Raw genomic sequence first — 22,555 nt, forward strand, 5'->3', positions numbered from 1 at the left:
AGCACAGTACTTTTAAAAGTACAGCCACTATAGAGAGAAGAATAAAAGCCAGAAAAATGAAAATATGTCAAAATCTACTCCTACAGATATGAAGAATTTTGCAACATACTGCAAATTTGAAATTTGCAACACTACATCTATAAAGCAATATACTTATTTTAGGTGAGCAATTAAAAAAACACCAAACGAGCCACAGACTATTTAGTATCTGCCAAGACACCAGTTTGGGTCCTCAGAATTTAATTTTTTTCCTGTAACATGTTGACAACAGAACTGGAGCTACATCTATACACTCATCTTTCAACTTAGGGAGTATGAAATATCTTTGTTTCGAATCAGAGAAAGACAGAACCACAAAGGCAAGTTTTGGGAAGTGGTGGGAACCTATGAAATAACGTCCTTTTTTTAAACAGCTTTTAAACTTTTACAAATACTGTTACTGCTTTGTAGTTTTGAAATCTAATCACATTTCCTCAATGACCTAGAATCACCATTTGTACTTGTCTAAAAAAATTAGTTCCAGCAGTAGAGAAGCAACCTTACATGCTCAGTGTCTCATAAGAAAGGTAGGACACTGGATCCTCTAGCTGTAATACTATAGGGCCTTGCTCTCTCAAGATCTTACAGAAGCAACACAGCAGCAATAGGACATTGACAGACACATTCCTTTTGGCCAGGTAGAGTTCATTGTGGAATAAAAAGCAGTAGTGACTGAAGCTCATCTTCTGTAACAGAACCAAGTACCCAGAAGACATGAAAGTTAAGCTTCATGCAATGATGAAAAGACTCCCATGATTTTGATAGGAAATGGAGATATCAATATAGCTGACAAAAATGTTTAAGTTGCCACAGAAGGGCAGAGGCCTTCATCATAACTGCAAATTTTACAGACACATCTGTCAGGTCGCTGGAGTTCATCCCAACATCTACACAGATGTTACCATCTTCACCAGTGCTTTAAGACTACTCACCCTGTAGCACTCAAGCTGTTAAAATATTCCACAGCAGGTTACATCACTCTTTCCTGCATGCTTACTGTTTCATGCCATGCAGAGATATCACATCTGTGAAGTTCACAGAGCTAAAGGAAACAATCACAAATCAGAGTTTCCTGAAGGTTTAATTCCTGCCCCCTACAGTCTTGTCTGTGCTCACAAGGAAACATTCTTATCTTCTGAGAAAGTATGACTGAAAACTGTGATTTACAGTTTACTCTGAAAGCTGTCATCAGTTTGAGGTTTAAAGATCAACCAAGAAAATTCACTGAAATCTAACAGCCCCGAGCCCAAAGGAACAAAGAATCAATATAACTTACACTAAAAAGTAAGAAAAATTTATAATATATATTTATGTGTGCATCTGTATAATGAGACACTCATCTCTTTTTGGATTATGACTTCTTTAACCTTGGAGGATTTAAAAAAAGGGGGACAGGGATTTTTTTAATACAAAAAGCAAATATGACACTGATGAAAGTCTAGTAGTATTGAAGGACAAAGTCCGATACCTGACTAACAAAAAAATTATGTGTGGGATGTAAGAATGTAACAGAAATGTTTGGGTTTAGTATTATCAACAATTTCAGCAGAATGCAAAGGGTTACAAAGGCATGATCCTTCTGATTCTGTGTATGGATTCAGCATCCTTTTTTTGCTGTAATTGATCTTTTAGCACAATTCAGCTTCAAAGATACTTTCAGCGTTCAATAGACAGCTGGGGAACTGACAAGAATTGCATGAATTTTCCATTTTCTTACTCCTTGGGAAGCCTGTGGGCAGCAACACAGAAATATTCTGGAGTATTCATGGGATTTCAGAATTTTAAGGCAGGGAGATGTGAAACCCTGGAAAGAAATATAATAGAGTATTTCTCTGTATAATATTGCCTCTGGAAGAAATAGCTCTGCAGTTAACAGGAATGGAATAAAATTAGGCAGTACAAAGAAACCAGTCTCAAAAATTTCTGCTATGACCTATGGCAAGTCATGCAAAAACACTAGGAGGGCCAAAAGAATAACCACAGGTCTACCTTGCCCTGGGAAGCTGAAGTCTTACTTCCAGCACTGAAGCAGAACTGAGCAAATCTAAGCCACCACTGCCAGGCAGTTGTTTAACCTCCCCTTAAAAACCCTACAGTGTAGACAGCTGCTCTATCCTGACAGCGAGTGGTATTTTCCTCACATCTGATCTAAAGGGCATTTATTTTTGTACCTTTTTCCCAAGCCATGACAAGCAATTATCACTCTTAATATATGATGCATGGAAGTTCTCAGATTTCTCTAAAATAATCCAAATCAGTCCCTTCAAGCACTCCTTGATGGTAGAATATCTGCTCCATCTTTCATGTCACTCTTCTTTAGCCTTCAGAGTTTGTCTTCATCATTTCTACAATGCCACCACAAAGGTAGAAAACTTCTCCAACTGAGGACTTTAAGTAGACTGAAGATCTGTTCCATGCTTTACTTTTGACAAGTTTCTGTATCCTATGATGACATTTCTGGTTTTTCAAATACTATAGCCCACATTACTTCTTCAGGACCCACCCCACCTAAGATACCTTCCAAATAGAAGTAGAAAACTTCTCCAACTGAGGACTTTGAGTAGACTGAAGAGTTCTGTTCCATGCTTTACTTTTGACCAGTTTCTGTATCCTATGATGACATTTCTGGTTTTTCAAATACTACAGCCTACATTACTTCTTCAGGACCCACCCCACCTAAGATACCCTCCAATTAGGAAGGCATCTAACTACACTTTATAATATTTTTTCAATCATCTGAGAACACAAGTGGTAAGTACACCCTTGCCATACTTCCTGTAATCTCCAATTCTCACACAGTAGGTCATGTAGAAAACTTAATCAAAGTCAAGATCTTGTGCATCAGTTTCATCTCCTCACCTACTATACCAGTTAAACCATCTGTTCTGGTTTAACAAGCAGACAGGTTGCTCTATTGCTCCCAAAGGGGCAAAAGAATAACGCTCACACACAATGGATTGGACAGTAATGGAAAGTTTAAATGGAAAGGCTATTCACAAACTACAATGCTACAGTTACAGAGTGGTGAACATAGCAAAGCATATAAAATACAAAGAAATCCACAGTCTAGGCTTAACACGCAAGCTCATTAAGCCAAAACTTAACACAAAACTCCCTTTACACCAGGCTAACCAATTCATACCAAAACCCCAGGGCCCTTCCTTCTTTCACCTGGGGTTTGCCATAAGCCCCAGGGCTCTTTCTTCCCCCCACTGCTAGGCTGGGTCAAGCTCACCATACCTGAACTGCTCCTCCTCATTTCTCCTTCCCAAGGCCCATCAGGCCCTGTGATGGTTTGAAACTCTCTTTTTAATTTTTCCTTGCAAAGTTCAGAACAGAGAAAGTGAAAGAGTGTAAATAAGTCACTATTGGGTGTAAGAAAGCAAAATAACGATTGTTCTAAACACTTCCATTGGATAGATAGAAATGTTTAAGAACTATTACCCAAAACAAAAGTAGGCACTCTGCACATTCTGCATTCTGCAGTGGGGGCAGTTGCTGGGCTGTCTGGCTGCTGTTTTCTTCTTCTCTTCTGGCAGAAGATAACACACTGACCTTGGCAGCTAAATTAACAACTTTCTGCTTTAGCTAACTCTGCTTTCTGTCCAAGGGGAGTCTGGGGGGGAAGCTCCTGGGAGAGAGGCCCCTTTGGGAAAGGTCCCCTTTGGGGGGAAGCAAAGGGAGCTTGGTTGTGCTTCTCTGTTGATTGTATACATTTGTAAATGTTGTAAATTTTGTATATTTGTACATATTCATTGCATTTCATCATAGATTGTAGATTGGCTTGTAAATACAGCTTTCATTGGCTTCCAGACTGAGCTAGCCTGGTTATTGTCAGTGTGGGGGGAATTTCAGCTCACACTGACACAGGCCCCCACTACACTCCCCATGCCCTAATCACAAAGTAAAAATACCAGAAGATAAGAGAGGTGCCTCCTACAGGAGCAGAGAGGGAAGAAATAGGAAAATAACTTCACAGCCAGATTTATAGGGACGCAGGATTTAGGGGAAGAAATAAAGGAAGAAATAAACATATTTCCTGTGTCCATCCACTGGGCTGGACACTCTGGAGACTGGAGGTCTCAATTCTGTGGCCCTCCTGAAGGCAACCAGCCTAAACAGCCACACCATCAAATATGAAACCTGATATACTTATTATTGAAAAGCTATGGCAGCTTTTGTTCTCCAGCAGGTTATCACTTCTAAATATCTGTAATTTAATCATGTAACATCTTCCCCAAACCTTTTATGGGGTTAAAATTGAGCTGAAGAGTACTAGTCTGCCTGGGTTCCCATCACCTTCAAAGAGAAATGGCAAACCTCAAATAATGATATAAACAACATGGCTGTGACCTAAAAATATATCCAACCTTAAACATCTAAGAAAAGTAGTGTTCAGCTAAGGATTAATGTCAGAGGCTCAAAAACTGACATGAAAAAATAGCAAGCAGAATAAATTCAGTCTAGGCATGAAAGCAGCAAAGTTACAGATGGCTTTTTAGATATACATGCAGGCAGCAGTGTATCTAACCAGCTCTAATGCTATGCTTCATCACTCTATGCCAGGTGTTACATGAAGAGGTTGTCTGCAGTATCTGGGAGTGGAGTTACTGATGCGAACGATTTATACAGTTCTGGTACTACCACACTAGTTTGTTGGTTTCGTCAGGGGTTTTCAAACTCTGTTTTCATTCCTTACAAATGTCTTCATCAGTATTTTGAGAAAAGACACTTCAGTGTATTCAACCACAAGGATATTTCCACTTCAAGCCCTTACTCTAGAACCTCTTTACAGTCATTTTAAAATGGATGGCCTTAAACTTAAAATTTTAAGTCTAACAAGTGTCATTCTCCTTCTTTGGACCACTCCATTCTTCTGAGGCATGCTGCTGGAGGCACAAGAATGATGATACCCATATCTCTAGCACTAATATAAAAATGTTGGACTTATACTTTGCCCTACTCTTTATCCACCAAGAAATTTGCTAACTTTTTGTAAACTGATTGTATACATGGAAAATGAGGCAGGAATTGCACAAACTAAACCCACACTGTCCTGGCTTCTGATTTGCTCTCCCTTCCTTCATCTTTATCCATAAATGCATCAGAGTTATTTAATTTTTCCTCTAATGTGCACAGGTAGTTAGGATAGGCAAGAGCAATATACTACGCTATCCATCCTACAATTTTCTTTTACTCCTTTGGCTTTATTGCTATTTTCTAATCTCAACCGTTCTTCACAGCTATGTCTCATCACTTTGAGCTCAATCACTACTAACTTATCAAATCATATAACTCACAATTTGTCCATTTCTTCAGATGTACAAATTATCAGACCAACACATCCACTATGGTTTAAAATTCGCTGAAAAGCTAAAGGAAGCTGGACAAATGCTTAAAACAAACACTAAGCTGCGTTCTCCTCACCTTTTAGTGAGAAACATCTGTACGACTATGCTCTCTAACCCCTTCCCTAACCACCAAATGCCATCACTGAACCTGCGAGCAGAGCGGAGCAAACGGCTCACGCCCTCCCTTCGCCTTCTCTCCGGGCACACACCGGCCCCCTGCAGGTCCCAAGAACTGTGGAAGCCAGAAGCACCGTCCTGCCGCGAGCACAACCCTCACTCTCCATCCTGCCAGCAAAAATCCAATCGCCGGCCTCCCCTAGACCTCAACAGAGAGGTCCCCGCGCTGTGCCCCTCTCTTGCCGCTCCCTGCCCCGCAGCACACGGCAGCCAGACCCCGCGGGCACACACGGCATGGGCCTGGGCCGAGCCCTCAAAGCTCCAGACCCTCCGACCGTAGGGCAGAAGCGGAACAGGAGCACTCCCTTCACCCTCTCGCCCCTCCGGCGTGCCGCCGAGCCGGGACCCGGCGTCGCACCGACCCGCCGCCAGGCCGCTCCTCCCTCCCGGTGCCAGTGCCCCTCCCCGCGGCGCTCACCAACAGGGGGACCCCGAAAGTCATCGTGCGACCTCTCCACAGCTTCTGCAGCCGCTCCATCCCGCGCCCTTCCCATAGGCCCCGGGAGCGCTCTCCCGCCTCTGGCCCGGCCGCGGCGCTTCCGGCGGGGCGTGGGTCCACCTTCCACAGCGGCCCCCTCCGCCGCTGCAACGCGGTGCGAACACTGCGTTCCGCCGTGGTGCCTGCGCCCTGCCGCCTCACCGCTGAGTCCTCTCGGTGCGTTCGGCAGGAGCTGGACTTGGGCACAGCGGACCTCGGCGTCCAAGGGAGATGGATGGAGCAAAGTGGAGCACCTCTCATGTGAGGAGAGGCTCAGAGTGTTGGGCTGTTCAGCCTGGAGAGGAGAAGGCTCCTGGGAGACTTTATTGCAGCCTTCAAGTACTTGAAGGGCGCCTACCGGAAATATGGGGACAGCCTATTGCAGTCAGGCAAGGGTTAAGGTTTTATACCAAAAGAGGGGAGATTTAGACTAGATATCAGGCAGAAATTGCTCACAATGTGGGTGGTGAAACACTGGAACAGGTTGCCTAGAGGAGTAGTAGGTGTCCTGTCCCTGGAATGATTCAAGGCCAGATTGGATGGGGCTATGGAGAACCTGATCTAGTTGATCTCCCTGCTTATTGCAGGGGGGTTGGACTGGATGACCCTTAAAGGCCCCTCCCAATATTCATTTATCTATGATCCAGCCAACCTGTGTGGCACAGCCCGGATCAGCAAGCTCCTGCCCACGTTTCTGCAGGCATGGCTGATCACTTGTGGAAGTTACCCACAGTGGTTCAGTGCGCATGCGGTCCCCACTAGCTTTGGTAGGTGAACACTCATGTTTACTGAAGACTGCCTTCTGTAATTTTGAACTTTGCCTCAAAGCTCATTGATTAAAGCAATGGTGAAGGCCTGGTCACTCACCATGTTTTTCATTCTGGATGGTTTCCTGTGGAAAGAAGTTTGCCGTGGCCATACTGTCTGTTTTCCTGCATTGTTATCCCTAATTGCAGTCTCATTGGACCCAAAAAAAAGTTTTATAGCCTTTTCAAAATAAAGCTGGCTACAGAAACAGTAATGGTCAGTCCTACTCTGAAATTTAGAGCTACTAGTCTTGCATTCCTGCTAGTATTTAAATGTGCTGTGCCACCATCTGCTCAAACACTTTTCAGCTATAGCCACATGCACAACACCTAGAGTGCTGACATGTTAGAGATAAGAGCACATATTAACGAAGCATAGATTGCAGTGTTTTCATATATTACTGTAGCCAAAGGTTCTACCATGTTTTGGTAGCCTGTGGCAATGGCAGAGTGGAGCTGGGAGAAGGAAAGCATTAGTCTAACCTCACCTTCAGTCTTAATGCCCCACCTGTCTCTTTGCTAGAGACAGAACCCACAGCTACTGATGCCTAAATACAGAGTTGGTGCCCTCTCATTCCACCTTTTAAAAAGGCACCAAAAGTCCTGGCAGGAAGAAGGATTAGGAGTTTGTGACAGTGTCATGGGATACTCCTGTTAAGATTCACAAGCTGCTCTTTTGCTTTGATTGATAACTGCTGGTATCTAAAATTTTCCTGTGGTGTTATGCTCTAAACCATCAAGGGAACACAAATATGAAACTAAATACAAATATTATATTATTCTATAACAACAGTAATTTTCTAATCATTGGAAGGATAAGAAGGGTTTCTAGAACAAACACACTGAGCCAGAGATGAATAGTAAATTAGACTTTTAAAATGTCTTCATGTTTAATAACCTAAAATGCTGTTAAATTACAGAGGTAAAGCTATCATCAATACATATTTTATTTCCACAGTGTCCCTTTGTTCTTGTCGTTGTTGGCTGGTCACCTTGAACACAGAGGCATGGGGAGAAATGCTTTTGAAGGTTGGAATCTATTCTGGTTTTGATTTACAACAGAGGTTTTATACCTCCTTGGTGTGACCCCTACTGTCATAAACAGAAAGACAAACATAAAATATATATATAAACATCTGAGTTTTGTGACATTGACAGCTCACTCTAAGTGTTGTTCCCAATACTTCAAGCACATATTCATGTCCCTAGGGAGGCTGAATGTGGCTTTCTTGACCAGGTTGCCATACAGCCAGTTAATAATTTTTTCACTTTGTGAAATACTATGAGAGGGGTTTCTGTGTGGAGTGTTTCTCTGGAGGCCTAGTTATCTCCTAGACATATACATGGTGCTGTATCTGTAGCCCAGATGCAGAGCAGAAACACAACAATGATGACTCACTGGCTTTTGCCACATCAGGAACTAGGTATTTCTGACTACAGTTTCCGTGGCCTAGACAAAAGCTCTAGGAAGGCCTCTTCTCACTTTCCTCCAGAGAAGGACCTAAAAAGAGATTCTAAAATTCCCTGCACATAATGTGCTGCTGGCTGTTGGCAGACACCCTGGGAACTTCAGACAAATGAAGCTAGCACTGCTGGTTTAGGCTGCAGTCACCATGACTGCAGAGGAATAGAGAGTGCAAAGTACATTGTGTAACACGGTTTCTGGACAGCTGGAAGGAGAACAGGATCAAAATCTTACTAGACGTCCCTGGACAAGCCAGGATAATCAGGATGGGTGCTGGACTGGATACCAGGAGCTGCAGAATTGCTCACAATGGAGTATTGGCTGTGGGTACCCAAGATTAATAAGGAACATGACTTTAGTTCAGTACAGAATTTGTAGCAATTTGTTTGGAGGATGAAAATGAGACATGTTGTAAAGGTTGCCCAAACATGCATCACTTCAGGAGGCAGTGGAATGAGGCCATCCTATGAAATGTCTTTCCATTCAATAGATCTCTCCAAAGCCTCTTGCTTCACTAAGAGCATGCACATGTAACAAACCATTAAGCATTGCCTGTGCAGACATGATGTACATTATAGCCAAGACCTTCAGCCCTGAAAAGCACACACTTCTGTATACCTGAGCAAAAGAAACAGCTGTTTGGACCTAGCATGCTGTTGCAACCAATAAAAGGAAACAACCAACCATTTTAGGGGCTTGTAGTTCTGAGTGGAGAGTGTAAGTCCTGACTTGGTAGTAGCTGTTGAGAACAGCATTTCTAAAATGGCAACTCTATCTACAACACTGTGCCTGCTACTTTTTCATCCTCCTTTTTGTAGCCAAGAGGAGTTGCAAGGAGAGAGGGGGCCTGGATTTCCCCTGTAATTCTTTCCTGCACCTTCTGACTAAAAATCCTAGTGAGGTAATTGGAAGAGTTGGGGTACTTGTCCTTTCCTCATCCTCTGCTTTCTCATCAGCTGTCAAAATGAGTACAAATACATCCAAGGACCAGATTCTTGTCAAGAGCCAGCCTGGAAAGGCCAGTGAGCCACCTATGCCCATTTTTCATGCCACTGAAGTAGTGCACACAATGGAAAGTGTTACAGTGGCCCATGCATCGGAAGGGTCATCCGTGATTTACAGATGTGGCCCCCTCCACCTCCAAAAAGCAAGGAGAAGGAAACACATTGATATTCTTTGGGTTCACCACTTATTTTTTAAACAGGCTGGGGAGTGATGTATCTAGAGTCACCTTTAGGTTTGCGAGTACAAGAGGAAAAGCTGAAGGAAGTAACTTCCCAGCAGATTCTCTTTTCTTCTCCTTCTGCTCAGGATGGCCATTCCCCCAAAGACAGCCAGCAAATTTTAGGTAGGAGAGATTCCTCAGGGAACCCATGAGAAAAAAAAAAAAAAGAAAAAGAAAAAAACCAACAACCCAACAACAAACAAACAACAAAAAACCAAACCACAACACAAAATCAAAAAGCACCAATATGATCAACAGTCATCTCTGCATCTACTTAGCTGCCTCTAAGCACTAGCCCCATCCTCTTTTTGACCCCAAAGAAAAGCCACAGTAACACATTCATTTTCTATGTTCTTTGTTATTATTTTCAAGAGCAGGGTGATCATTCTAGCTCTTAAATTTGAGTACTGAAAACTGGTGGTTGTAGAACAGCAGCACCTTTCATTTGTCCTTCACATGAGTTAGAAACCTGGTAATTACAAAAGGGATGGGGCTGTTGCTGGTCTAAGAGATGAGAACGTTGAGTTCTGGCTCTGCTTCCTTCACTGGATGTGGGCAGATTTGTCATAGGGGAAGGGCAAACCCAGCGAAACAGAGAAGAGGCTGCTGGGCTCACATGAGTAGGGGAATAGATAAAAAGATAAAACAGTTCCAGAGAAGGAACATCACAGTATATTACCCCCCTGCCCAAACACATGCTCTCATGCCTGAGAGAGCTAGCAGTTCTCTGTAGATCGAGGAGCATGGGGGCCCTGGGAGGAGAATCCAGTTTAGTTGCCACACTCCTCAGTTCAGTGTTGGGATTCATAGTCATTTTGCCAAGCAACTGTAGTGGTGGCTCATGGAAAGAGGTTGAAGTTTCACCTCAGTAGAATGGCTCTTCCCTCCACTGAGTTGTCTGTTGAAGAAGAGACAAACCATGGCGTGTGAAAGGGTGTGAGAAAGAAATAGTACAAGAGAGAAGGGTTTGTTAGTTGAGGGCATACTGGGCACAGTTTAGACCCGGGTATGTCTACAGGTTCGAGATGAGCCTGAGGCTGAGGGGGTTGCCGACGTGGAGGGGGACTCCTCATCCGTTGTGTCCCCCTGCTCTTCCTTGTGGAGGCCCAGGCTGATGTGGCTTTGCAGGGCTGCTGGGGTCAGCCACTCCTTGGGAAGGCAGCTCTGGAGGAAGGGGATGCACGAGCTGAAGTAGGCCAAGCGGTTCACCCAGCGCGGGATCTCTTTCCCACACAGTATCTGTGGAGCAAACCAACAAGGAGCATGGTTAATATTACCCAAAAATGTGCATGGTGGCAAGGTCATTCCCATCTGCACCACCACCTCAGCAGAGTGAACTCCTTGTAGCTCAGAAGGGAGCTGTCTGAAATGTAGGGAGTGCCTTCGGTGGTCAGCAACAGCTATAAATGCAAGTGACTACATAACTGCTCAACATACACAGAGCCCTGCCAGCCATAGTCCTTGTTAGCATCATAGCAGAGACTGGGGAAAATAATGCATGACCCTCAACAGCTTTGGGCACTCTGTTCTCCAGGCAGTCATGGGTAAAGGGAGAGACCTGCTGCTGCTTCTCAACCACAACAATGACACTCATTTTACAAGAAGCTCAGAAGTTTTGGAAAAATATTTAGGCTGTTGCAGGCCTGTGTTATTGACAATAGAAATGCAGTGTTTAGAGGTTTCAGGAAATTTTCAGGGAGCATAACTGAAGTAGTTTCTGGAGGGTGAGCTATGCCTCAACATAGTTGTTATGGCTGATGACCAGCTGGTCCTTCATGAACTTGGCCTGGGCAGAACAGTTTAAGCCCTGCTCCAGCGGTCACTTTGAGGATAAGGGAATTAGCTTGCTCCTACAGCATGGAGTTTCCAAAGCAGTGTGGAGAAGGTGGCAAACCTCTGACTGATAATTTGACTACTGAATTCACTTTATTTTGACATGCATTGTTTAAAAATCAATGTGTGAAATTGAAGACATTATCACTAGGTATCAGAGAATGAGCAGAGCCGTATTTAGCTGCTAAAATTACTTGTGAGCATAGACTGTTCTTTACCTAATAGGCTGCAAGGACTTCTGTTTCAGTTCCTACCAGTGCCACATTCTACATAACCTCAGATGCAGCTATATGAATCTACTTTTTATTATTATTTTTTTATCTGGGAGCAATTACTTTATTAGCAATTCTTTATCTCCATCCCTGGTTTCAATGGCTAGAGTTAATACCTATGCCTGTAAGCAAATGACCTCTCCACCTGCATTTAAGACTGACTCACAAAAATGTGCTGATCTCTTTGATTTTTCCCTCACAAGATGTATCTGGCCATTTTCACAAGAATACTGCAGGAGTTTTTAAATTACATTTAATATGTTATACTCAAATACTGAACCTGAGCCAAAGCCAAATAATGCAGCACAATTGCTGCTAGATTTTGTAGCATTTCTCTTTCTTCCTCCTTAGGAACTTTGGCAACGTATTGAAAGTGACTCAGTTTAGGCTTCTTGTGATGTTATGTGTGCATTTGAGTTTAGTTCTCTAGCAATCATAAGCCTTAATAAAGATTTACCCCCAGGTAATAATAGTAACAAAACTAGTAATAATAGTAATAATAATAACAAAACCATGGTATGACTGTTTGGAAAATTAGCTGAAACAACAGAACAGCACAATGTAAGTCTGCCTTAAATGGAAAGACTCTTTTTAAGTGTTGTCTTTCTTTCCTAAGCAGATTCACTAGCAAATGAAATAGCACTTCCCATTGTGGAAGCAAAGCTTAGATGCTTGCTTTTTGTTTATGGGAGCTCCTTCAGCCAGAATGAATCAATGAGGCAAGGAAGAGACAGAAGAAGAACGGAGATGTGTGGGCATCAGTCCATCCATCAGCAAAGGGCCATTGGTGGAGCTTAAGGATAATGATGAAGTCAAAGCAGTTTCCCTTTCCTCAGTCATGCTTGTCCTCATCTCTTGTCACTGAAGCCTCTTTACTATTCTGCATAAAACACAACACTCAACAGGAGCAAAAGGGCAACGGCAGGGAGTGCCACTATCACTACAGCCTGCTCCTGTGTTTATCACTCCTTGCCATGAAGCATATTGTGCTGGAACATCCAGCAGTACTCAGCTAGTGGAGGAACATCAAATAAACCTGACTGCAATGGGATTAAGCCAACTGAGTATAAACAAAATAGTGCAAGCAAGATGAACTGGGTCTTTTCCAATTGTGTATGAACCCACAGAAAAATCTACCCACTGCAGCTTTTCAGGGCAATTCTCAGCTGAAAACCACACACTGGAACAATAAACTCACAGAACCATGTTACTCTCCATTGTTTCCATCAGCAGAATTCTCTTCCTCAGATGTTTCTAGAGTTTAGGATGTTACAGTGGGTTGGGTTTTTTTTCTTCATTGCCAAGCAAGTAAGGTTTTCTCTTTTGAAGGGGGTAAAATTAGCTGAGATGGGACATTTGTTCATCATGTCAGTTCATAAATAAATAAAAAGCTGTTATGGATCAGAAATTGTTGCTTCTGACCATCATACCAAATTGTCTTCTACTGTCCCTTCAGGAAACTTCATATACCTGTAGTAGAGTCTGAGTTTGACACTGAACAAGAAAATAGCTGAGGCTTTTGATATGCAGCTGACTGTAGAAGGAACTTCAAAGAGAAGGCTAAGTTTGTGTGAGATACAAGCCTGAAATATCAGCTCAGGGGCTAGTTATAGATTATCTGAGGCACAAAAGCATTTGGGATGGGAAATGCTTCAGGGTACATTAGAGGCTGGACTTCTGGCAGCGAAGCCTGGAACACCACAGCCAACGCAGGCTTTGCAAACCTAGGCTTTGCAAACCTCCTGTGAATGGTGTCTGGCTATCATTGCCATTTGTCTTTTTCTCCCTGTCAGGTCTCTGAAGGTGTGAATTGTTCTCAACCCACAGAGGCAGCCAGTACTTGTCACAGACTGGGACCGCGAGCACAGCTTCTGATAGCCCACCGAGAGACCAGCCCCTGTTTCAGGCAGAAACTTCAACAACGGCTGCAGGTACTTGCAGCTTCCACTGAGCGGCACCTCGTGATAGAAAGCCAAGTCCCACAGCCGCAGCTTCTTCTAGGAACGCTGTGTAAGAACTGCGAATATCCCAGCTGGCATCTGCAGAGTCAAGTGGAAACAGCAGTTCAGACATCCATGGCTGAAGCCAAACGCGTGGGAGAAATGGGACCTGACAGTTTGTGTGCTATTTCTAGGCAACTGTCAAATCCACACCAGGATTTCAACTCATCAAGAAACAACTAATTTAGGATGCAAGAAGTTCCTCTGAGCATCTTAAGTTGCATCGTTTTGCACTAAACAATCACTTGTTAAAATGTACAAAGTGCCTCAGGAGTAAGGACTGCACCCCCGTCACTCTTCCCTCCCCTAACTGTCCTAAGAACTAGACACTACTGCTCAGCTGTAAAGCTTTACTGTGGGCAGGGTAACAGCCTGGCAGCTGGGAAACATGGGTTTAAATGTTGTCCAACAATGGAAGAAGCTGTATCCTGCCTTCTAGAGGACAGTGTTATCAATGTGCTGCATTTTATGGGGACTTGAGCACACGCTGGACACTGAGATAGTCTAACAGGCTGAGCCCCATTCATAATGAACTGAAAAGCTGATTAGTTGCAGATCCTAACAGAAAGCCCTCAAATGCAACAGGTTCTGTGCTCTTCTGGATGGCACAACTGGGGCAACTCAGGCCATGCACAGAACTCAAGGCACTTAGAAATTTTTAAGTGAGTCTTCCCAACAGCACCATGTGGTGCTCCAAGCCATGAAAATTACAATGCACAGAGGCAACATTACACTCCTCAAACAATACAAGATATTTACTGCAGTTCTTGCCTTTAAAATGAGGCTTAGAGAGTTCAGCACTGAACACCTGCTGAGCCACACCCACTGCCACTTCCACTTAGCAGCCTTGCTAAAAATGATGTGGTGTCCACATGGGGCCTGTATCCATTTGAGCTCCTGTACAGTATTCCCCTTGGTGCGTCTTAGCGAATGCAAAGGGCTTTTATCAGCACCTGACACATACCCCAGAGCACTTTAAGAGCAAAGCCTTTAGAACCCAAGGGAAATCTTGCCAGTCTGTGCATGAGTTGGCTCCTACAAGGCCTAGGCAATATAGCATAGAGAATGCTTATCAGCATTTCAGAATAAGGCCATTAGACACGAACCAGCCTTCAGCCCAGGCAAAGCTTGCAGGCTGAGCTAGTGTAGCCAAAAGCCATCTGTAGAAATAGAAGCATGGCAACAGAATGAATTAAGTGCTTAGACACATCTGGAACGAACCATTAACTCAATCCACAGGGATATCTTTTTTATCACCTTACAAAAACTAAACTGGTAGCTTAACTGCCCAGTGCTGGCAGAGATAACGGAGCCTGAATGCATCTCTGAGGAACGTTCCTCTAGGCATCAGCTGATGCACATGGCATATATGCAGGAAATAACATTCCTGAATGAGAACAGACTTGCAGCTTTTGCCACACACCTGAAAGCACAGTCTCAGCTTGGTGGAGTTGGCATGCTAGGATCAATTCCTTGAAGCAGATTTATTGCATGGTTACTGTGTAAAAACAATGGTTTATGCTCTAAGGAATATAACTAGCTTGTGGGGATCACTGAATAGAGGCAGGGGACTGCTTCACTGGGCCATGAAGCCAGGAATGGGCTGCATCTTGCTGGGAAAAGAGTACAGCTGAGAAGCTGTAGATGAGGCTGAATGAGCTCAGTAATGAGGCTGCATTCTGGGAGGTAGCATCTCGAGTAAAAAGCAGGAATGGAAAAATCTTTTAAATACATTTAAGCAACCTCCTAAAATACCCCCCATTCTCCTATGTAATCCCTTTTTTTTTGGACTGCAGCAGGCAGGGCACTGCCACTCCTACAGGTCCTCCCCAAGAGTGCAGCTGTTTCTGCCATGTAAAGCAGAAGCATCTGCACCATTTACACAGATTCATAGAATTTCCCTAAGTCCAGTCAGGAGCGAGGAAAAGGAAAGGAATAGAAAGAAGGAACTAATACCTATGATCTTGCTCCCTTTGCTAGAAGAAACATGTCAGTCACCTCTGCAGTCCTATGGCAGAAGGACGAAACTGCCTCTATGCAGAAGTCTACATAGAGAGTTGCCAGAACAGAGGAGGTGGAGTAAATACTGGGTCAAACAGGACAGCTGGCTTAGACCACCTGAGCACTCAAGAGCACTCTTTCAGCTTCACCAGCCAGGCCACCAGTGCAGAAGCACAGTGGCTGCAAATGTGACATCCCAGTGAACCACATTCAGAGATTAATTCTGAGCTGCATCACTGATTAGTTCTGTACCAGCACTGGATTATGGCAATACCCTCTTTGATCATGAAGTTCCTTGTAACCAGCGCCTCTAGATACAGCCAGCAGCTGCAGGATGACAAGACAGGCAGCAAGTGGCCTCTTAGCAGATGACGATTTGGGGAATACTAAGTAAAATTAAGTCTGGCCTTGTTAGTGACATTTAAAATAATGTCTCTCCCACCAAACAAATGTGCAACTGCAATTCATTCATATTTATCATGAGAGCATCAAGAGGAACAGCCTTCTCCTAGCAGGTGCTGTTTTGAGGCCAGTGGCTAGAACAGCTGTTGCCTAATAGGGTCATGCTTTCCAGTGTTTATGAACATGCTGAATGGGACCAGGCCAGCCCACACGCATAGAGGGAGAGGCATTGAGAGTATCTGTTTTTTCCTGAATAAATACCCAAGAAAAACCTGTGTTTCAGCTCTTGTTTCCTAAGTGAGCAGCAGATTACTGCAGAGAGAGATAAAATGAGAACAAAGAATACAGGAACTCATAGGAACAGGGAGAGAGACCTGCTGTCTAGCAGTGCTGGCAGGACTCCTGAGCAAAAAGGTTCCAGTCTCTAAAGCCTACCAACACACTTGGACAGTTGATTTACACTCCTGACACTTTCCATTTATCAACAGACAGATGGTGAAAAGGACTGAGATTTTGCTTGCCATCTTCATTCATGAGAGGGTGGCATCTGTTCCCAGGCATTTGCACACACAAAAGCTTCATGATGGTGCAACTAGAAATTAATTCCCCACACAGTACAAACTAACTTAGCTCTGAGGTATTATGCTTATTTATAACAGATAAGGACACCTGTTAGGAAGACACACAAAAAACAGATAAAGTACTTAGTTCTGAGGTATTATGCTTATTTATAACAGATAAGGACACCTGTTAGGAAGACACACAAAAAACAGATAAAGTAAAACAGATAGTGCCAAACACCCATATTTACACAAGCTATAAAGAGCTTGAGATGGGTTGTTTGTTGGGGATTTTTTTAATTCACTCTTAAAATATCTTCACATCTAATCTTTTTTTTTTTTTTTTGGCTAGATGGATCACTTTAAAGGGAAAGTCTGAAATAACTGCAGGAGCACATGTGGCCATCCAGGCCATTTTCAAAAATTTGAAATGATATCTTCAAAACTTGCTGGGATTCTCTGTGTGTGTGTGATGCCTGTTTCTTATTACTTACACCTCATACTATTCCCTTGCACAAATTGATAGATAAGGAAAACAGGATGGACTGAGAGTGCCAAAAGATCCCTTAATAAAAGGATATTCCATAAATTGTTCTTACTAGGCTAGAAGACTCATCCAGGACAGCAAGGCTAGAAAAGTTAATGATGGAGAAAGATGTTTATATTTGTATAGCAGCCTTTGCTCAAAGGACTTCACAAATACTTCATAAATTTTAACTAATGCACAAACCACCTAGGGATCTGTTTGCCACAGAAGAGAAGCCACATCTGCAATTCAGTACAGCAGTTTATTAACTCTAGGCAGTCAAGGTTGTGCATGCTTACAGGCCGAAACAAGAGGGAAAATTACATTCATTTGAAACCGTGACAATAATTTATGGGTGCAGGATGTCTTTATTAGTAAGCTTCTAAAGGTAAGCGGCAGATTAAAAAAAACAGAAGACAAACACAGCCTGGCCCCATAGAGCTAAGAGCATTCAAAGGCTGCTGCAGTGAAACAGTCCTTCAGTGAGGACCGTGTAATAAAGCTTTTCTAACATTCTTTAATGCCCTGTGATTGTTTGTTTGTTCGTTTGTTAATTTCTTTCTATCTGCTGAGAGCATCGTGTCCCCTGACATTAACAGAACCGCATGTAGGCTTTTATGCAGAAAAACACCTCTCCTCTCCTTCAATGGAGGCAATTGAAAAGCAGTTGTTGACTAAGGAAAACATGGGGATTACTTGTCTGCTTAGGAGCTGCTGAAGACCGGTTTGTAAAAGCTTCTGCTGCTTTTTGACTGTGACTCAAATGCCACCCGAAGCTCTCTTCTCTGGTGTTTAATCTTGTCTCCCTGATAGATTTCAGGCCAAGGGGAGCTACCTAGTTTTTAACAACACTGACGAGAACTCGTGTGGGGGTGGACCCAAAAAGCTTTCGGCTTAACTTATTCACTGATGATTAAAAAAATGCCTTTGTTTGGCCCTTGATTCAGCAAACTGCCTTTTTCAGAACATTTACTGCAAGTCAAGTTCCTCTAAGACAAGCAGAATTCTGATGCAAGTTTGTTATATGCTATGAGCATTGCCTTGACTGAAAAAAAAGGACAGGTAAATAGCCAAAGAGAAGAGAATATGCATTGGTTACCATCTCCTGTCACTTCAGCACAGCCCCATGCCCTCCACCAGTAAAGTAAGATCCCTTTGTTCTACCAAAGCTCTAACGGTATTGACAAAGGACAAACAAGACAGTCATGCCATCAGGGAAGCATACATCAGATGTAGCTCTAAAGCCAATCACAGAGATCTCACCCCCACTTCAGTTAGAAGTTCCTGCTATCATGCTGATCTACAATGACAAAGCTTCTCTCTGCTACTATCAATAGAACAGATCTTTACCAATAATATAAATAAAAAGGAAAAGAAGCCCTAGCATGCAGCCTAGATGTGATCTGCGTGCAAGTAAGCCTGACTGCACCCTTCCTTCCAAGGAAATTCAGATTGTGTAGCTTCACCAAGCCCCATCTGACATTATAGATATAATAACATCACTGTGCTGTCAGCATCAATAGTGTGTATGCTAGATGCCTGCTTCGGTCCTTTCTAACCATTATTTTGCAGGATCCACTGTTTGGATCCATTCATCTTCAAGGTATTTTCTATTGGAGACCATCCTTTTACACCAATGTGAGAGAGTCCTGCTGACTTTGTCAGACTGGGAGCTGTTAACCTCTGAGGTTGAGCATTTCAGTGCTGCAACTGACTGGCAGACATGCATTTGGCTGTGACAAGGTCCATAGTCTTTGCCCTGTAGGAACCAGCCTCATTTAGGATACTGAAGAATTTTCCAAGGCTGATGTAAGCCACCTCACACACTTAGGAGACTCCTCCTGTGTCAACAACGAATGAGCCAAGCTCACTTCATTAACCCCCAAGCCTATTTTCCAAGGCCCCTTCAGCCCAAGAACAAGAGTTCCAGTTTCCCAAAGTAGCTTCCTCTCTCTGGAAATTTCTGCAAGTCTTGCAACTTCCGAATAAGCTTCCAAACCCACAAGCATATGAATTCTGCTCTTCTCCTGCTGAAATATGTTCTCAGTTGATGTAAATAATTAAAGTAGGACAGTTCCCATGGGGAAGGCTGAGGGAGTCCCTGCTCCAGAATATCTTCTGGCTGATATTCAAGAGAAATTTTGCTAAAATGCAAGATAAAAGGTAAATAAATCTTGAGCCCAACTTGTTCTCCCACACCCTAGCAAGCTTCTCTCTATCCAGGAAGCTCTCAGTTATTTGAGGATGATCACATCTCACCAGCTAGGTCTGTCTGAACACACAAAAAGTCCTAGTAAAAGTTTATTAAAACTGCCAAATACCTCTAAAAGGCTCTGCTTTGGATGACTTGGTTTACTCTGAAAAAAAAACCCTAGTTCAGGTCTAATAATTAGTTCACATTTTAGCTATTTGCCCAGGTGGCATCTCTGAGCACTGTGCCCTGGATCCAATCCTTTGAATCAAGAAACGCTGAACAATAAGGAAGCAGAACCTTTAATATTTGAAGGAATGAAGTGGTGAAAAGGATCAGTGGGTGCAAGAGGAAGCTGAATAATGAGATACCAATCTGTTTTCCTGGAGAGTTTTTTATCCCTCAAATCCACATGACCTTACAAAGCCTTCTGAAGAATGATCACACATGGATGCAAATGATGTGCACTAACTTTCAGCTTAGTTCTAGTCTTTCTTTCTTCTTCTTTTTTTTTTTTTTTAATAGATTTCTCTGGGTATAAGAAAAAGTCATGATAATTTAGGAATCAGTTAAGGATGTTGAACTGTGCTTCACCATCTGAGTCATGTGGCCAAATCATTCTTTCATTAACTCTAGAGGAATTTGTACCAGATCACTCAGGTGTTTCTGAGCCAGAGAGAAAGAGAAAAAAGAAGGGAAGGGAGGGAAGGGCACAGACTTGGAGACAAAAAGCATGTAAAACTGCATGTTTATCCTGGCAAATCCTTGTTCCCAACTGCTACAGTGACGAATGCTCCTGCAAAGCAGTGGCATGGCTGAGACCTCAAAGCTGTGGGTCCTTGCAGGGGAATTTCGAGCCCAGGGCTTACTTCAAGGTTGGCCTTTTCCTGAAAGCATGAATATATTCCTCTCCCTTTATATGTCTGCTTTACAGCAATTTGTAACTTCTGTCCTTTTGCTATCTCACCTCTGGAAAAACAGAAAATTCAACAATTCATGGAATGGAAAAAAAAATTACTTTAGCCTTTTTAGTTTTAAAAAGGTTTTTTTCCTAATGTTCCACAGTTTTTGTTTTTTTTTTTTCCTTTTCTTTTCTAACCTCTGGTAGAGTTTAAATAGCCTTTTTCATCCTCCAGGATGACTCATAAAGAAAATTAGTATTTTGCAACTCCTCAAATGGCCATTTGAGTATATATGTGGAGTTGTTATGAATATAGTGACTTAACAACAGGTGATCAAAGAGAAGGGCTTTACTCAATACTTACATGGTTCTTCCCCAAACATGTATTGCCTGGTTAGAATGCTAGAACCCCTGCTGTGTGCCAGCAGCATTGCCTGTCTGGAGTACTGATACAGAGAAAGACACGTAAACTCAGAACAGGATGGGAAGTTTGGGCTCTGATGCTGGCCTGATTTTTCTTTGCAGAAATTGCAAGTATCCCAAAAGGATTGTCCATCCTCTTGCACAGTTTCTTCAGAGACCATGGTATTGATACTACTTGATCCTAGGGAGTGTCAACATAAGCACCATGAAAGGAGTAAGCTTCTAGTAGGCAAATTGCTAATTCCCGTTTGATGACCTTCTTCATTTGAACCCACTAGCAATTTGCTTAAGTGATTTATAAATATATGTACAATGGGGCTATGTTGCAGGAGTAAAAGTGGCTGAGGCAACCCTAACTAGATTTTCACTGCTTAGATCAAGCTGCCATCACCTTCCCACACCGACATAGAGAGAATCATTTCAATTGGAAAAGACCCTTTAGTAAGTCCACCAAGTCCAACCATTATCTAACTCTGCTGGTGAGGTTAAAGGGAGATTGCAAACAGGGTATTAAGTGGCGTTGGTACCAGTGACCTTAAATTGAAGCTGGGCAAATGCACAGGGAATACATCCAATTTCTTTCTCATGACTGTCCACTAAAAATTCTGTGCTGCTTTGTATCAGAGCTTCCTTCCCTGGAAACTAATTAAGATGATATGTGGCACTTACTAGGCAGACTTTTGCTTTCTCATAGTTCTTCGCTTCTTAAATAACTCTGAGTTCCATGATGAGGAAGAATTTCTCAGGAAATCCACAGGAAGTAACTCCCAATCATGCAGCATGTTCACTGTGTCACTTACTGAGGAGTCTGCCATGAAGTGGCATTGAAGAATACGAAGTCTGAACTGCTGCTGCTGCTGAAACCAGGGCATTCTCTTTTCTTTCTCTGCTTTGTGAGGAGACCCAGCCATGCCTCTTTGATCCAGTAGCTGCTCATTAGAAGTCCATAGGGAACTGGCAAAGTGGGGAGAGATCTAAGCCTTGAGCACGTATGAATATGCTCAACAGTCTGCAGTAGAGAGTAAGGAAAATTCTGAGCTAAATATGCCCACGCAGGAGTAACAAAGCCCCTTGCAGCTTGCACTTGAATGTGGACAGGAAGATCAGAACAGTCGGAAGACGTTCATTGCATCATAGGGAGAGGCTCACAGCAGCATGCAATTATGCTGCAATCACACTGGAAAGTGAGTTTCTCTGGAGTTAAACAGCAGGTCGAAGCCATGCCCAGTGGTTAAGTAAAGCTTATCTGCCTGTGCTGGACTTGCCAACTGACAGAGTCACGAACATAGGTCTAGGCATGCCCCTAACCATTAGCAGTCAGTCTGCATATAACTGCTAAAGAGTACAGTTACCAGTTGTCACACTGGAACCTGAGGCATCATTGTATAAAGCAGAAATTTGACAGAAAAATCATTCATAAACAGGTGTAGGTGGAATATTTCTGAAGGGATGTTCTATTTGCTGAGAAAGCACTGGTAAAAGACAAGAAAACCACGTTTGATAATAAAGCCTGACTTAGCTTCAGCAGTCCTTCTGAGGGTGGGCAACCTGACTTACAGGTCCTGGCAATTGGACATGTGGCCATTGCCTCATGGTGTTATCCTGAGAAAGCTGGTCAGAAGAAGGGAGCCAACCTTATACTTCCTTCTCATTCCCTCTGCAGAAACATGACCTCAGCCAGCAGGACTCACGGCTGCATCTGCCCTCAGTCCATAAGACCAAATGGTGTCCTCCCAGCCTGCGGCCCAGCCACTGGACCAACATCTGTATGGATGACAATTAGCAAGCCCACAGCCAGATGAGGAAATTAAGGCAGCCAAACACAGCTACCTAGCATATGGTCAGCCAGCCAGCCAGGTCTGGGTAAACGCACAGTAACTCATACGTCGCCACAGATAAAGCTCT

General features: G+C 43.1%; 2 protein-coding genes across 2 annotated transcripts in view; both read right to left on the bottom strand.

The window, feature by feature from the left end:
* The window catches only part of LOC128981694 (cytochrome c oxidase assembly protein COX16 homolog, mitochondrial), a 46,888-nt gene extending 40,823 nt beyond the window's left edge, over positions 1 to 6,065 (bottom strand). The window contains exon 1 of the mRNA XM_054400626.1: positions 5,986 to 6,065. Within this exon, the coding sequence (XP_054256601.1) occupies positions 5,986 to 6,045 (60 nt within the window). The 5' untranslated portion in view covers positions 6,046 to 6,065. The remainder of the gene's footprint in view (positions 1 to 5,985) is intronic.
* A 4,472-nt stretch (positions 6,066 to 10,537) lies between these two features.
* The window catches only part of LOC128981429 (deubiquitinase DESI2-like), a 52,222-nt gene continuing 40,204 nt past the window's right edge, over positions 10,538 to 22,555 (bottom strand). The window contains exon 4 of the mRNA XM_054400218.1: positions 10,538 to 10,780. Within this exon, the coding sequence (XP_054256193.1) occupies positions 10,538 to 10,780 (243 nt within the window). The remainder of the gene's footprint in view (positions 10,781 to 22,555) is intronic.

The sequence above is a fragment of the Indicator indicator genome, chromosome 4 (genome assembly GCF_027791375.1).
Source record: "Indicator indicator isolate 239-I01 chromosome 4, UM_Iind_1.1, whole genome shotgun sequence".
Taxonomy (NCBI): Eukaryota; Metazoa; Chordata; class Aves; order Piciformes; family Indicatoridae; genus Indicator; species Indicator indicator.